This window comes from Patiria miniata, unplaced genomic scaffold, assembly GCF_015706575.1.
Source record: "Patiria miniata isolate m_02_andy unplaced genomic scaffold, ASM1570657v1 HiC_scaffold_5, whole genome shotgun sequence".
NCBI lineage: Eukaryota > Metazoa > Echinodermata > Asteroidea > Valvatida > Asterinidae > Patiria > Patiria miniata.
In genome coordinates this window covers 30,366,061-30,382,936 of record NW_024037072.1, presented here as the reverse complement: position 1 = coordinate 30,382,936, position 16,876 = coordinate 30,366,061, and the positions used below count along the sequence as shown (strand labels likewise).

The 16,876-nt window shown below is 40.5% G+C and overlaps 1 protein-coding gene across 2 annotated transcripts; it reads right to left on the bottom strand.

The window, feature by feature from the left end:
• Positions 1-833: 833 nt before the first annotated feature.
• On the bottom strand, positions 834-15,190 carry LOC119740922 (radical S-adenosyl methionine domain-containing protein 2-like). 2 transcript variants are annotated; one of them, XM_038216408.1, is made up of 7 exons: positions 14,505-15,190; positions 4,883-5,044; positions 4,207-4,343; positions 3,742-3,834; positions 2,683-2,832; positions 2,086-2,118; positions 834-1,210 (listed from the first exon to the last, which is right to left on the bottom strand). In XM_038216408.1, the coding sequence occupies exons 1-7, from the start codon at positions 14,848-14,850 to the stop codon at positions 1,046-1,048; spliced, it is 1,086 nt and encodes a 361-aa protein (XP_038072336.1). In that variant the 5' UTR covers positions 14,851-15,190; the 3' UTR covers positions 834-1,045. The 2 variants fall into 2 exon arrangements, with proteins under 2 accessions (XP_038072336.1, XP_038072337.1); XM_038216409.1 differs by lacking the exon at positions 14,505-15,190 and adding an exon at positions 8,201-8,746.
• Positions 15,191-16,876: the final 1,686 nt, after the last annotated feature.

Genomic DNA, 16,876 nt, shown 5'->3' with positions numbered 1-16,876 from the left:
TACAGCATTTGTCATTTGTGCATTTTTTTTCATTTGAAGCCACAAAAATGCTCAAAATCCAAAGAAGGGTGCCGATGAAGTTTTAGCTCATTGAATGCTGTATATTCCGAGCAAACAATATTCTAGGATTTCAATTTCAATGCAAAAAGTTGCGGAGTCATGTTTTGATTTTGCATTACCGGGTAGTGTGTGGGAAACATTCTCATTCAGCCGATTGCAGCTACCCGGTAGGCAATATCATGCACTCTGAACTGACGAATTGTAGCAACTGCGCGCTCGTGTTCATCATGTCAATGCTTGTGCGCACCAGTCGGAAATTTCCAAAAATGCGTCTTTAGACGCATTTTTGGAAACGACCTTCTTTTATTGTTTTCTTCAAAATGACAGCATTCCAGAAAGAATAATTTCACAGGGAGTTTAGTGCCATTACTATCTTTAAACCAAGTAAGCTTCTCCACAATAATTTTCTTTTTGGATAGCTGCAAATGATGTCCTCTACCTTTAAGTAGGGCTTGATCTATTGTAATCTGATTTGAAAGCTAAAGAATACGCTGTTGGGTTTCCTGTAGATTGGAGGATTTTGGAGGAATCAGGAAGGCTCCTAGAAAATTACCTTAAGACTTGCATATATGTAAGGTTAGGGAGATAACTGGTTTACTTCAAACAAAGCTATGAAACAAAGAGTTAAATATCCAACAGACGATATATCCATTTGAAAAAAGTGACAAACTTGCACAGTTATGAAAAGGTACATGTAGTTAACATTTATCAGTATTACAGCTTTTTCTACATTTTCGCTTTAGTGTATTTTTCAAATTGTGTTCAAAAAAATACATACATGTACTGTACACAATGTAACAGCCATCGATACTGACTTTAAGCAACCAGGAGAGGGCAGGATTCTTAAAGAAAACAAAATGGCGTTTATCGTGTGTGGGAAACAAATTGTTCACATACTCCTGGTACTAGTAGGTTTTGGAAGCATGGTAAACCACTTCAGTACACATGCTTTCAAGTGTATGTGTACCTCTGACTGGTGATTCGGTTACCATTCCAACTTCATGTCTGCTTTACTCCATGTGTACTTCCCTCCTCTCTTGAGGAACATCTGCTCATCGAATCCGCTGAACTTGAGTGCCTCAGTCACCCCCACGTCTAGGATAGACTTGGAAGGGTCCTTGTTGCCTTTCGTGCAGTCCAGGAATCTCATCTGTTGAAATGTTAGAAATGCAACCAGACAGAATATGTTTTATTTGTCGATTGCAAATGTCAAGGGTCTAATGTTGTGCCTACTGTACACGTACCTATACGTATTGATTTTTTCCATCCCAAAACCAGAGAGTAAGTCATGTTGATTTTGTTTCACAAAAGATGCCTTTAAACAAAAGTATCAGACAATAATTACCAGTTATACCGGTAGTACTTAAATTAAATTTAGGCCGGACACTTTGAGTGTTAGCAGTAACGCCCTACAAATTATCCAGGTAGGTAGGTAGGAAAAGGATTTTACTTTGTAAGTTTTTGTTTGCATGTATGTTCGTTAGTCATGTTAGTCGGTCTTTTATACTGACTTTGTTTACTTATATGGTTACCTTTGATGGTATTCTGTTTAATTAACCAAAATTAAAAACAAAATTGGCCAAATGTGGCAAAGAGGCTGCCAAAAATCCAGGTACCGTACATGTACATAGGTTGGGTTACCATATTAAACACACAATTTTTTTGGGGGGGGGGGTCTTGCCCATTAGTCCCAGAGAACTACCAGTCCACCTTACCTGTGCTTCCCTGTCTCGCCCAACTCTGCCCCAGCACTGTGTGATTGCATGCATTCATCAGGGAATACCGGTAAATTGTGCTAATGAGTTCTGCTTAAAACTGCTTACTTCTGCACAATTGCCAAAGTTTGGCTATCCTTTGCAGGAGCTAAACAGTTTTTTAATTGCTCCATGCTTTCCCATTCCATAATTTTTAAATTCATTTCGGCACTAAAATGTGCCTTACTAATTGCAGTGGTAGGGTTACCAGTTTATTGATCTCTGAATGTAATAGTAGTGATAATATTTAATTAATATGGTAGATACTTACATATTCATCAAGTATGAGGTAGGAGTTCTGCATCTGTGTTAAAAAGAAAATAATTTAAAGAAAATAAAGAACTTTGCAGGATACAAAATACATGAAGATATTGTACTGCCTGTCTTGCTCAAGTATGTGTAGATCATGCCGTCTCTAGAGCCAGGGTACCCCTGTAAACCAAGTCCCATATGTTTCTCATTTTTTGAACTAATGAGTTTTATTATTCATGACCAGTTCCTAATATGGACTGACATAATTTCTGACCAATCAGATCGCTCTTTACAAAAGCTGAACCAGAATTGATCTCCTACCAATCAAAATGGCAGTGCGCTTTGCTTTTCTGAAAAGTGCTCTCCTATTGGCTAACACTGATGACCCTGTAATTCCAGAAATCGGAATATTCAGTGCATAGGAAAATGTCTACACAGAGGATCTAATTGGCTGACGGTGAGTGTAAAATTGGTAAGGGTTGTCCAGGGCATCTTATGAATTACGACTGCCGTCGCTAGCGAAAATGAAGGGAACGAAAGATAAGACCAATAAGTTGGAAAATGGACTACACAATATGAGATCCCCTAGATTCATTGACAAAATATATGCTGATACCTTCTCATTGGACTCTGGTACCAAGCATTTCACGTCTTTGTGCCTGTCAAGAAATGCCTGAAACTCTTCAGGACTGATGACGTAAGACTCAGCGTGTCGCAGGGCATCTTCCCCGCTATTCTCTCCACCAATCAAAAGACACTGGAAAACCTGAGCAGGAAATAAACAGTTTTGTAAACAACTCCAAAAACAATATCTTTAGAATTGTAAATGTGGCAAAAAAGGTTTGTAAACCATTCATACATGTAAGACCATCTCAGTTCCCTTAGGAGCACATCATGTATTCAAACTGACTTGTAACTGGACGATACCAGTTTAGTGAAATTGCTTGCTGACATCTTCAATTTAGTTTTAAAAAAAAGGTTTGTGTGACATATTTCACGCAGTGGTTCGCCAAGTATGAGCTGTTTCCCATTCCTTATGCTAATCCAGTTATCATCTTTATTTGGAGGGAACCAGTCTACACAACTACTAGAAACTGCAAGAAATATGCTAGTGGTAATCGTTTGTGAGTTTTGGACGTCCAAATGTTGTTGAGAAGCGTTTTTGATAGGACAAAATAGTTGCACTGTTGTGAGATAATGGTAATATCAGCAGCCTCATTGTTATGTGGACATGGCCGTAGTCAATCTGAATCAATTGTTCTTTCTGCTCACTTTGCTGTGCTGTTTATAGGCTTTGTTGCAAGGCGCGGCAAGACTGCACTGCTGACCAACTTACAAAAAAATGAAATAAAATTTCCAAAAAAAAAATGCAAGACAATATCCGCAAAAACTAGAGTTGGAGCTGCATACACAATGTAAGTATTTATTCGTTAGTTCTATTTTTTGAATAAGTGCCCCTTGAACAAAGAAATTGACAAAATTGGGGAACGGCCAACAGAGGACAGGATAGCTCAGTTGGTAGAGCTCTGGAATGGCAATCTGGAGGTCGCAGGTTCAAAACTGCTCCAGACAATTTCTTTGTTCAACTTTACATGTAGGTTCTCCATGATTTTCTAGGTTGGGTGGGGTAACTGCAAACGGGGTATTGTGCCTTATTCATGTTTACTGTACAAACCTTCCATCTGACTGGATCCAGGTCAGTAATGTAGTCAGCCATATCCTCGCCTTTGTTGTGTGTGTTAATCACACTGTTGATCTTGAATGCAACCTAGTGAGGAAAATGTACCGTCTCGAAAAAATGAAAATGACATCCCTCGAAAACAAAAAGAAAATGTAAACAACTTCTTAACTCTGCTGTATGATATATTACATACATGTGAAAACAGTGAGCTATTTTGAGTATTACACATGTATGGAAACAGTGGGTCATAACTACCTAAACAAAAGCGGGAAAAAAAAACAACTCTCCTTCAAGACTGATGTTAGAGTGAACAATTGAATATCAAATTTTCTAACTTATTTTTCATTCTCGGAGTAGAATTTATGTAACTAAAGGATGACTTCGGTTGGGCTGATATTATTTCTCAGGGTTTTTTTTTCTACGCTTGCACTGTGTGGGTCTACGGTAACTGTACAGTACCTTGTATTTTGAGCACATGTCTCGGACACGCCTCAAACTGTCAAGGTGGTTCTTCTTGCCCTGCTGTCGTCCAATCAGCTCGTTGACCTCTGGATCAAAGCTGTCACAGGAAATAGCCAAGATGTCAAGGTATTCACCTGAGAGAGAATAAAACATGAAACGGCAGTAGTATGTTATAGAAACCATACAAATTTCAATTTTACAAGTGTTTGCCTCAAATTTAATCAGAGGACACTTTCAACTTCACGTTGACTCCTATCATATTAATTCCAAGTCAGTTAGTCTCTTTTCGAGGCTGAGTCACTAAACATTTAACTCATCCCACTCTGGAAAAAAAAAAACCAGTCAAGAACACTAAATCTTGAATTTTCATATTGAGTGTGTTTGGACTTGGGGAAACTTTGAGATTTCATAATGATCATCTATCAAGGACTATATTGTCAGTTTTTTTTAAAACAGTGGATCAGTATTGAATATTGAGCATGTTTCTGTTGACTCAGTTGTTTATTAAGTGTGCAAATCAATGTAACTTTACACTAGCGTTGAAATGCTTTATTGATGTCTGACGTTTGGTATGGATTGTTACTTTTCAAAAGGTTGGCTAACAACAAGGTCATACAGTAGGCTTCTCAAAATTTGTATTCTCATATCTTGGATATTTGTGCTTCAGCCTTACCATATTTTTCGAACCATTTCTCGGATATCAGGCTACCATTGCTGACTATGGTGACACTGGGAAGCTTGAGGTCAACCTTGCAGAATCGTACAAGTTCCCCAACAAATTTGCCTCGCTGAACAATGAATGGTTCACCACCAGAGAAATTGATCTTCTGCATGCCTGTGTTGGCAAGAAAGAAAAAGACAAAAAGAAAGAAACTTACATGTACTAAAAATCATATAAAAACATTTGCAGAGTGGAGGGAAGAAACAGTATTGTGTTCTTCATTTGGAGAATTTTTTGTAGCACAAAAAAACGTTTTCACTTTAACGAACCCTCCATGCTACATGTAGTAGGTGGAAAGGAATTATCCAATCACCCAGCTGCTCCAAAATAAGAAGGGGGGGGGGGGGCTGCACAACATTTAACTATTGGGGGTGCTGCTCAAAGCAGGGGATTTAGGACACTGTTGGACAATATGACACGCTATTTTTTTGCGGCATATTGCATTTGCCGACACTCACACAATATTGTAGGAAGACAGTGTACATGTAGATAGGAAGACAGTGTTGCAGACAAATTGTGTGTGATGACCCCACACGCACCTGAATGCATTGAAGCACATCAAGACAGGATTAAGGGAGTCCTAGTCTCCTAAAGAAATAATGGACCAAACATACCGTACATGTAGTGCATACATGTACACGTTGGTTGGAGCCTAAGAATAAATACAGATCAGTTGTGCAACTGACAAAAGTCTGACATGCATGCACTGACATGAATGTCATGGCCATGCGGTTAAGAGCAACGGACTCAAGCTCTGGTGTTTCTGATCAGCAGAGTGAGTTCAAGTCCCGGTCTTGACACTTGTGTTCTTAAGCAAGACACTTAACCATTATTGCTTCGTCCTTCAGATGGGACGTACCGGTAAAGCCATAGGTCCCGTGTATTGTGTAATGCACGTTAAAGAACCCAGTACACTTATCGCTAAAGGGGCTTTCACACTAGACGATTTCCCCGGCAATTCCCCGGGAAATTGCCGGGGAATTTCGGTCGGTCTGTTCACACTACAAAAAAATCCCCGGGGAATTCCCGGGGAAAAGCTTTTCCCCGGGAATTTTTTACCCCTGCTCGGGAGTAGGGTTAGAGGAGAAATCCCCGGGGTTTTACGTATTACCCGGGGAAAAGCAACTAGTGTGAACGTCGGCGGGTTTGAACTTACCCCACCTTTTTTCCCCCTGTATCGATCGCATTTTGCGACACAATATTCAAGTGCTCCGAACTTTTGGAAATAAATCGCAATGCAAACGGTGTTCAGTTTGTCGATCGGGCCGTCGCGTGACTGAAATACTCACAACTTCAGTTCGCAGCGCCTTGAATGCAACTTTTATCCTCAAAAACATAACCATTTTCCAGCAACGTTTGAACGAACATGTAGGCATTATCCATGATAATTTTCCAGCTGAAAGACTCCCAACTAATTCGCGTACGCTACGCCTGGAAAATCTCACCCACTTTTATCCTCCAAAACAGACAACTGTCATCCAACAACGTACGTGTACATGCATTTTCCATTAAAAATTTCTTCGATGCACGTGCTGAGCTGCAGTACTGCGTCACCAATGTGGATCACCCCATTTACTGTAGGGGTGTACCATATTCTTTTTTTTTAAAGAATATTTACCAGCATTTCCAAAATTATACAAAATTCTCTTAATGAAGTTCGAAACATTTCAATGTTAGAAAAGAAGCTCCTCAACATCACAATATAATTTTTGTTAAGAATTTATTCGAGAAACGATGTAAAACTTTAAAAAGGGTATTAAAAGCACCCCTTTAGTTACGGTATCATTGGATGATCCGTCCATATGATGCAAGGCGAATTGCCTTATGTTTTCCGAAGAAAATTGCGATGGAAAAGTTGATTTTTTGACGTTGCAAAGTCGTTGCTAAAAATAAAAATTTGATAAGATTGGTAGTAAAAAGAGGCCTGTTTGTTTTTATGGCATGCTCCCAACAATGCATGCGGGAACATTTCATCGTACTTCGCCGGTGCGGCCCGGCTCGGAAGAGCGGGTTAATTGGCCGGGCGCCGTGCCGGCTCCGTGTCCGTCGGGGGATAGGTAGGTAGCAATTCTCGATGCGTATTTCTCAACGTCATCATCAACGAGAAACTGAAAGTTTTCTCGAAATTAATAGCCGACTGTCAGCCTAAAAACTTTTGCACAATTCCTGGGGTTTGATTGCGAGTGTGAAACGATCGTGCATATTCCCGGGAAATAGTGTCCCCGGGAGTTATCAAATGTGTCTAGTGTGAACGGTTGCTGGGGTGTTGGTGGGGTAAAAAATCCCCGGGAATATCCCGGGGATTTATTTCCCGGGGATTGGCTGTGCAGTGTGAAAAGGCCTTAAGAGAAGGGGTTCTCCCCGGTGTTTCTGGCAGTGCCTTTATCTTCAACCACGAAATCTGCACTTGTAAGGAAGAAGAATATAAAGTGAGCCCTGGGGAGAAGATTGAGAGGTGCACCTGTTGTTGCAGTGTGCAGGATCAGTCTAGCCAGCTAGGCTCATGAATATTCAGTAATGTCATAAACTTCCAAAGAGTAGGCCTACTGGTATAAGTTTTCTACGAAGACAATCAAAAGAAGCAAGCATTGCCACACTACACATGATATGACATGGACTGCAGCAGTTCAACACTGACAATTTCCCTTAACCCTCCTGCTATAAACAGTCACAGACAGTCAAACTTCACTTCCACTTCCCCTCCTATACTTTTAACAAAGGCTAGTCACCAGCAGTCAGATCACATGTCAAGTAAGCGCTTTGACTAGTCAAACTGGGTCAACAGACAAAGCAGGTAAGTTGTGGTTACAACTGTTATCTCTCACCCGGAGTCAAAGCAAGGTAGCAAGTTACTTACAATGTAAACAGTCCCATCCAGGCAATCCTGCTTTATGTAGGCTGGGAATTCTTAACTGTTGAAAACAGTCACTTGATTGATTTTGACTGCAAGGACAACTTGGCACAGAATGTATGTTGTGCAGTGGGATTCCCCAACACCATCTCCAAGCTATATACGGTCATGTGGATCAGTTATAGAAACATTTTCCTACATGTACATGTACTTCACTGTAGGCAAATATGTTTAAACAAAATAGACAAAAATCACATGTTGAATCTAATATACTGTACCAATAGTCATCCTGTTGAAAAACGTGCTTGTGTACTGTATGGCAGTGATGGTTCATAAATAGATGAATATGTTAAGTCTTTTCAACTTCTTACACCCACATTCTAGTACTGACAGTTGCGATGCACTTATACCATACCAACCTGCATCTTGCAGCATCTGTATTCCTCGTTTGGCTTCCTCTATGGGCAAGACGTCAGACGTCTTGGCTGTATGGAAACAGAACCCACAGGAGTAGTTACACTGCCTAGTGAAGTGATAGTTGACACTCACGGGCAGAGTTTGGGGTCTGTCACCCTCCTTTGCCCCCTCCCTCTGTTTTGTCTTGCTGTAAGCAGCCACATTGGCTTGAGGTTGCAGCCATTTACGCAGAAAGTAGCATGTCAGAAACAGAGAAAATGCAGTCGTCGTGTAGTGTTTTACATTGACAGACATCCAGATGTTTTCAAACATGTCATACATGTCTTGAATTTAGCCAGCCAGCAGTTTACCAGTAGAGGAACAGTTTTTATCGTGAAGTGACACCACCAGTCAGCTGTGCTGAGTTTTCACACTCACACACTCACAGAGTGTTGTTGAGACTCAAACAATTCTTTCACACAATTTGGCTGCCAACAGTACCCAAAGTACTCGTAGGGTGTGGTAAATGAAAACTAGACAGTACATCATCGATGGAAAGATCTACATGTATAACAGAGTTTTGGACTACCGGTAATTGTTCAATTCCAATACAATCAAATCTGCCAACCATAATACCCTGTCATTGTACAGCGCACAATTGTACCTTAGGCCACATAAAAAATAAAAAAAGGTCAGCATCCTTTTTTCCCCCAAAATTCTTGGGTCGAGTGGGCTTTTTTTTGGGGGGGGGGTGGGTTTAAATAGGCCTATTCAATGAGTTTTGTTGACAATGCAAAATATGAAGAATTGTTTCTCCTCAAAATGATATTGTTTCTTTACTCAGGTCACAGATGCATTGTTATGTAGTAATTTACAAAAACACCCAAATCACTATAAAACATAGGGTTTGAGAAATTTTCATGTTTTGAATTGGTTTAACCTAGACCCACTAACTGGGGCGCTAGACCTCCTTGTTTTATAATTTTTGGATTTGGTCTGTCGTAGCTAGCGCCCCACAGAGAGTAAATATTTTTTTGCCAATCGGTATTCTTAAAGACCATTCACCTCAAAAGTTGCTAAAATCACAGCAAAGACTTGACAAAACTACCTTATAAAGCGCCTACTGGCTTCTCCACACGTCAAAGACCAACTACTTGGGCTTCAATGGTACTCACGATCATTTTGGAGCCGCAAATTGAATTTAACCAGTTTGGATCATTCACGGTGGACACATTTTCGGCTTCCATTTTTAAAATACATGTACCGGTATGCAGTGCTCCTATTAATGGATTCAGCCAAAATGGCTGCAGCCACACTTTCCATAGACGCATGTGTTATGGCCAACCGTAGCTAGGTGATTGAGACGGGCCATTCACACTCCGTGGTCACGATCACGTGACCATTAGATCACCAACTATTTCGTGAAATGATTTGGGGTGTGCATTTATGGGTAGTTCAGGAACTGGGTACCTTATAGAAAAAATATGGGTTCCCAGGTACCCATTAAAGAAACCCAAACCAAAAATTCAAATCTGGGAAGTTGATGTTCAGATTGTTCATAAAGGTCCGCATGATAATACTACCACATCGATGCGGCAATACAGCTAGATACATTTAGGGTGTATACAGTGAGCTCTTTAGCTACATGTATGTGATGGAAACTGCAACTTTCGCAAGCATCTTAAAACGTGAAATTGGTTTTGGTTTTCCATGTATCCTGTTTTTCATTTTGAAATGTTCCCACTGACATTTGAAACATTTCTTGTTCATTGACTGAGAAGTTACCAAGTAATTTGCAAAGTTGGTTATGGGTACTCAATTCCATAATCTGGAACCGGTTCCTGACATTAATGGTCGGGTACTCGGGTACCCGGTTCCGATGCACAGCCCTAGAAATGATTGGCTAGCGCTGGCATACACGGCATCTACTGGTCACATGATAGCAACCACGGAGTGTGATTGGCGTGTCTGAATCGCCTGGCTACAGTTGGACATAACCAGGTTTATGGAAAGTGTGGTTGCAGTCGCTTCCGAACCATTAGTTCAGACAGGGCTATTCGGGAATGCATATTTTCAAAATGGAAGCTGAAAAAGTGTGCACCGTGAATGATCCAAACTGGTTAAATTCCATTGATTTCAGCAGCTCCAAAAATGATCGTGAGTTCCATTGAAGCCTCAGTAGTTGGTCTTTGACATGTGGAGAAGCCAGTAGGTGCTTAAGGTATTTTGTCAAGTTGTTGAACAACCTGTCTTCAACTATTTTGGATTTTAAAAAGATCGTTGAAATTGAAAATGCTGTTTTATGTTTTTTTTTTTTTAATAAATTAAATTTAGAAAAAAAATCAATGCGGGCTGTTTTCATAGGGGCGGGCTGGGACGAGCACCATTTTTTTTTTATGTGGCCTTACTTCAACTGAAGGTAGACTACAGACTGAATGAAAACAATTTTTAGAATGCTTTACATGTAAGGCAATAAATCCTGTTTTGATGCCAGTGGTTATCTGATCATTGTAGTGATCAGTCCAAGGCTAAAGAAGGTCACTCCTTTCTTGTGAAAAATAATAGAATTCTATGTTGTACACTGATTTAAATGGAGCATACATTTAAATGGTGCATAGATTTTGGGATTTCCCTTGCAATTTCCTCACATTTTTACTTAAAAACTTCCTTAGGGCTTTAAGTGTCCATTTTGAAGTGAACCAGTACCCATGTCAATTAAGGGGGAGGGAAGGAGGAACGGTCCTCTACATGTAGTTAAAGCGGACAATGACGACTATGATCTCCTGAAATCTTACAAGACAACACTTCAAGTATTCTAGTCCATAGTATGCACAATGAATACAACGGGTGTCAAAGTTTAACACATGGCATAGCTGCATGTACTGTGTATACATGCGCTACAGAATATAGTACAATTCAAATCACCCCGTCCCGAAAATACAGTTTCTCTCACAAAATGATGATAAACCACAACAATACTCACTGGGAAGTTTCTATGAAATATTTTGTAGGGTGCCATGCTATCCCTACAAAATGAAGAGAATTTTTGGAGACAAATATATGTCGGTCTTCTCCGTTCGAAACCCACAGAAGAAAACTTGTTACAAGTTGCCTTTGTGCAAGAAGCACAAAGGTCACATTATGCAAATCAAAGTGTTTCATGAAAATATGCAAATCACTTGCAAATCTTTTGGACGTAAACAACTGAGGGCCCACTTGGTCTCCCTACAGCTTCCCTACTTTAAGATCACGCGACCTGAGTGGTCCCAAAAATACAAGGGCAACATGGAATTTGATTTTAAAACAGTACCAATAGTTAAGTGATTTACGGTGTACGATGAATACTAACACACATGTTACAATCTCAATGCAGTCCATTAAAGAGGTTGTGGAATGCTCGAAGACATTTCCGTCATTTTTCAGGTATATGTAGCCTAAGGTGTGATGAAATAAAAACGACTATTGTGTCTGTCATGAAATGAGTACAAAAGGTACTTTTGAGAGCTGTTTTTCAGGTCCTGTTTCGACCCGAACGTGCAATTTGTGTAAAAGTCGTCGTTGGGGGCAGCAAACAAAACATAGTAAATCGTGACGTAATAAACAGGACTCGTTTATACTACGCTGCAAAAAAGGAGATATTTGTAGAGCAAGCATAATGCATAGCGTAGCAGCGCAATTTCATCGTCGTAGAACACTGCTGGCTGGAACACGTTTTTGCCCGGGAGTAGGGGAAGCTGAAGCATACCGGTAGTAGCACCCAAATCCAAAAAGTTGGGGGTGCTGCAGCACCCACAGCACCCCCGTTCCCGCGGGCTAGAGTACAACAAGCATTCAAATGGCTGAGAAAAGATTTCTTTATTTCCACTTAGTTTCAACCACTGTTCTGAGTGTTCTTACAAAAGTTGTTGTACAAAAATCTTTTTTATTCCTTCAACCCTCCTATGCAAGCATACATTCTGAGCCAAGTTGTCCTTTCAGACGAAATCAACCACACAGGCAAGCGTAAGTGAACGTTGACGGTACACGTACACGTAAAAAGTACACATGCAACATGCATGCAAAAAAATTGGGCGAGTCGCATTTCTTGTTGTCTACGCATTTAGTCTGCTTCCCATTCATAGGCCTCTGTTTAAGGCTAGGCCGCTGTGAACCTGCTGCCGTATCCAGACTAGGGGCCGTTTTTCAAACCTCGGCTTCAGCTGTGTCTTAGCTTTCTCCAGTCATGCAGATTGGCAATGGGGCTGGACCCGCATTATAGTACCGAATCCAGGGTTCAGAAAACGGCTTTGCTCCAGTCTCCCAAGTTAATCGTACATGTACAACCATTTTGATGAACACCTTGGCATACAGTGTGTACAATGATTGGCCATTGTGCCCACATACGTGTACATGGCAAATGGGTCATAGTGCGTATTTGGTCCAGGCCCAGGCCCAGTCAGACCTACATACAGACCCAGTCACGGCTAGCTGTTCATTGTGTTTGTCCGGACATGCATAGAGTAGAGAAAATTTCGATTTCTCTGAAACTGAAAGTACCGGTATCGATAAAATAAGCCGTAGTAACGTAAGTGATATACTGCATTTTTTTTTATCGAGCACCGCTATTCGAGTACGAGTACTTTGTTTTATCGAGTACTGTTATTCGAGTACGACTACTTTGATGATCGAGTACAATTTCGACATGTGCGAGTACGAGTTCTTTGCTATTCGAGTACGAGTACTGTCATATCGAGTACGAGTACTTTGACATTCTTGTACAAGTACGAGTACAAGTACTCCAAAAAAAGTACTTGAGTAGTACTCAAATACGAGTACCGAGTACGAGTACTACAACACTGGTCTGTAGTTAATACAGAGCATCCATCCAACATACACTTTACATGTACAATACAAATGTGGATTCTGATCATGCCAAAAACTCTGAATATGGTTACATACACACAACACTAAGTGTAAACTCATCTTATTTACATGTACCACCTCAACTGTATGAGAACAAGTAACAAGGTCAGGTGACTGCATTTCATCAACCCTGTCTTCACAGGGCTTTTCGATCAGTTTCAAAATTGCAGTGAATCTATCATTTAATGCAGCTTCATTGCTATTTATTTTCTATTAACAGGACATGCAAATTCACCATCTTCACGTAAAATATCCGTGAAGGCACTCACTATGGTCTCAGCTAAAGCCGGTATGTGACTTCAAAATAGAGACTGGCACAGACAATGGTTGGAATAAAGAGATGCTCCTTGTACAGAGAAATGTCATTTTCGCTGATTGATATTTCGTTGTCGTACAGAATATGGTTGAGGGACATTCCCTGTGTCTGTGTTGTTACCCCACTTTAATGACTCATGCAGATTTCTCATGTGATGTTTCTCAAAATAGGGGATTCCCCTACATGTACATACAGTACTGCGTAGCAGTTTTTATTTCCTTGACACTCATTCTTTCTCCAGATTACAAACAATTAATTGTAATATTTTTTTCCTAGTTTTCTTGATTAGAAAGAAAGTGTTAATATGAAATACATAATTTGTAAATTGTGTGTTCACAGTCATGGGTAAAAAAAACCCAACCATTCAGCACTTACATGCATGTACCGGTACCCTTACAAAAGAAAATGCATGATGAATGTTACACTTCGGTAATATCCCAAACAAGGACTCTTTCTTGATGTACTCAGGCTTACCAGTGCAACATTTTTTCCGACAATAACCGTGCAAAGAGCCAATACATGAATTGTACAAGTAAACTTGAATTTGGCATGGACACATCCAGGCTCCATCAACTCATAATTTGACCAATGAAACATTCTAACATCAAGGGGCTTATTCCCCACCCCTCCCTCTCTCTCTCCCCCCCCCCCCCCCCCCACCCCCTCGGACATTAAACCTGACTATGCTACCCGTGGCTGTGTGGTATACTTGTCAACAGTTGAGTGAAATAGGAGCATCTTGGTTGTATATTCAGTAGAAGTACCGGTACAGTACAAGCAAATAATGGGACAAAAAAACACCAAACTGCACAATCACAAATTTTTGACAATCAAGCCAGTTACAGTACAAATCAGCAACAAGTACATGTTCTTGAAATTGCCGATTGGTGATAAGTCAAATCATGAGGAATACATGTACATGTAGGTCACAAGTAACATGGATGAACATGGACTAAGGAATGCCTTCGTCACAGTGCATTTGAATACCGGTAGCTTGTGACTAAGACTTGGTACTGGATGGCCTGTGATTGGTTTGAAATAACTTGTGATCACTTGATAACAATTATGACAATTTGTGAACAATTGCAGTCACTGCAAATGGTACCAACCTGCATCTTGCAGCATCTGTATTCCTCGTTTGGCATCCTCTATGGGCAAGACGTCAGACGTCTTGGCTGTATGGAAACAGAACCCACAGGAGTAGTTACACTGCCTAGTGAAGTGATAGTTGACACTCAGGGGCAGACTTTGGGGTCTGTCACCCTCCCTTGCCCCCTCATGGGTAGCACTAGGTGTCACACTAGTCCCATCCCTCTGTTGTGTCTTGCCATGGGCAGTTAGAGTTGCTTGAGGTTGCAGCCATTTATGACGAAGGTACCGGTACACAACACTCAAAGTCAGGAGAAGCAGTAGTGATGGTGCCAGACTGACATAAGCCCAGATGTCCTCAAACATAATGGTGTATTCAACTCTTGTAAAACCCTCGGTGAAACTACATGTAGTTGACAGCTCACCACTTGGCAAATTGTATGTTATGAGTATGACAGTTAAATGCCAATTCACTGTTTACTTCAGATTGCTATCGTGGTCTGTTGAAAGGAGTACAATATTGCTCATGAATGGCTCTGTTCCAAGTCCAAACATGTATTGAATGGTATTGCTCGTTGCTGAGAGAGGTGAGATTGATGTGCAATATGATCCAGTGTGGGGTAACCCCCTCTCTGAGAAATGTTGTTGAGGGGTAACTACTGTGATGTCATCACCCATAAATAGTGTCGTACGTGTACAGGTATGCATGTACATAAAACATCTGGCCAATTAAAAACACAGTATCAGTTTACCACGCTAGCACATCTCATTATGTCAATTCAACATGATTTTTGACCTGACCCTCACACTCTAGATTGTGCCAGTGTAGCGTGAATATCCGACTCCATGAAATGTGGACTCATTGGTAGTACTGCACACGCGTGAGTACGATACTATGCTATTTTTAGGATCGTTTCGGGAGAGTGACCTGTCATGTGCGAGGGATCAACCAATAATAGAGAAATAGGGGTCCGATTTTCATAGAGTCGGATTTTCATGTGACACCGGTATTTGGTGTAACAATTGGCCTACATGTATTATATGAGAAACCCCCAAACTTATTTTTTTTTTGGGGGGGGGTTATTTGGCTCATTAGTTTTTGAGATCAAAAAAGTCAACAGACTTTTCACTTATTAGCATGACCTCCAAAAAACATACATGTGTACTGTATACATGTACTACGTGTACATGGTATTGCTCATTGCTGAGAGAGGTGAGATTGATGTGCAATGTGACCCAGTGTGGGGAAACCCCCTCTCTGAGAAATGTTGTTGAGGGGTAACTACTGTGATGTCATCACCCATAAATAGTGTCGTACGTGTACCGGTATGTGCATAAAACATCTGGCCAATTAAAAACACAGGATCAGTTTACCACGCTAGCACATCTCATTAATGGGTCATTCCATGTCAATTCAACATGATTTTGACCTGACCCTCACACTCCAGATTGTGCCGGTATTTAGAGTAACGATTGGCCTACATGTATTATACACATGTATGACAAACCCCCAAACTTATTTTATTTTTTGTGGGGGGGGGGGGGGGGTTATTTGGCTCATTAGTTTTTGAGATATGGGTCAACAGACTTTTCACTTATTAGCATGACCTCCAAAAAACATACTGTATACATGTACTACGTGTACATGTACATGTACAAGTATGTGCACGCATGTACCTGTACATGGAATGACTCTTGCTTTTACGGGGTGTGCCATAATCCTAAATTAGGATAATGGATTGAAATATATGGATCCTGATATGATCCACAATTTGAGTATACTTAACTGCACTATCTTTCTAAGCAAAGTAAGGATATCAAGATATGAAGGAACGTTTGCAATTTCCTGGAAACATGCCTAGAAACGTGCCTTTTAATAAAACAAGTGGAGATTGGACTGGCACCAAATTCCCTGTGGTGTCATTTGCAACAAAACAATCATTAAAGATTATGTGTTTTAGCTATGCAATCCAGTTAAAAAGACCCAAAAAATTGTGCATATGTTTTATCTTTTTTCCTCTCTCTAAATGTATCCGTTGAGCGGAAACTTCTGGCACCAAATACAGTACCCTGTGAAATTATTCAGCATGATGATATGGGGTGTCATTTGCAACAAGACAATCATTGAAGATTGTTTAACAAAGTGGCACTAGCTACGCGATCCAGTTAACAAGACTCCCCAAAATGCATGTTTTCTCCTTTTTTCCCCTCAAAATGTATAAGCCTACATGTAGTATCCACTGAGCGGAAATTTCAAAAAGTTAGTTGTTATTTTGAGCAATCCTTTTTACTTCAAACACAAAAAAGGGCACAAAAAGCAAAGTCCATATTTGCATGCATGCGCTGGTTCATGCCTGCACTGTATTGCACTGAATGTGGGCGATTAATTAGG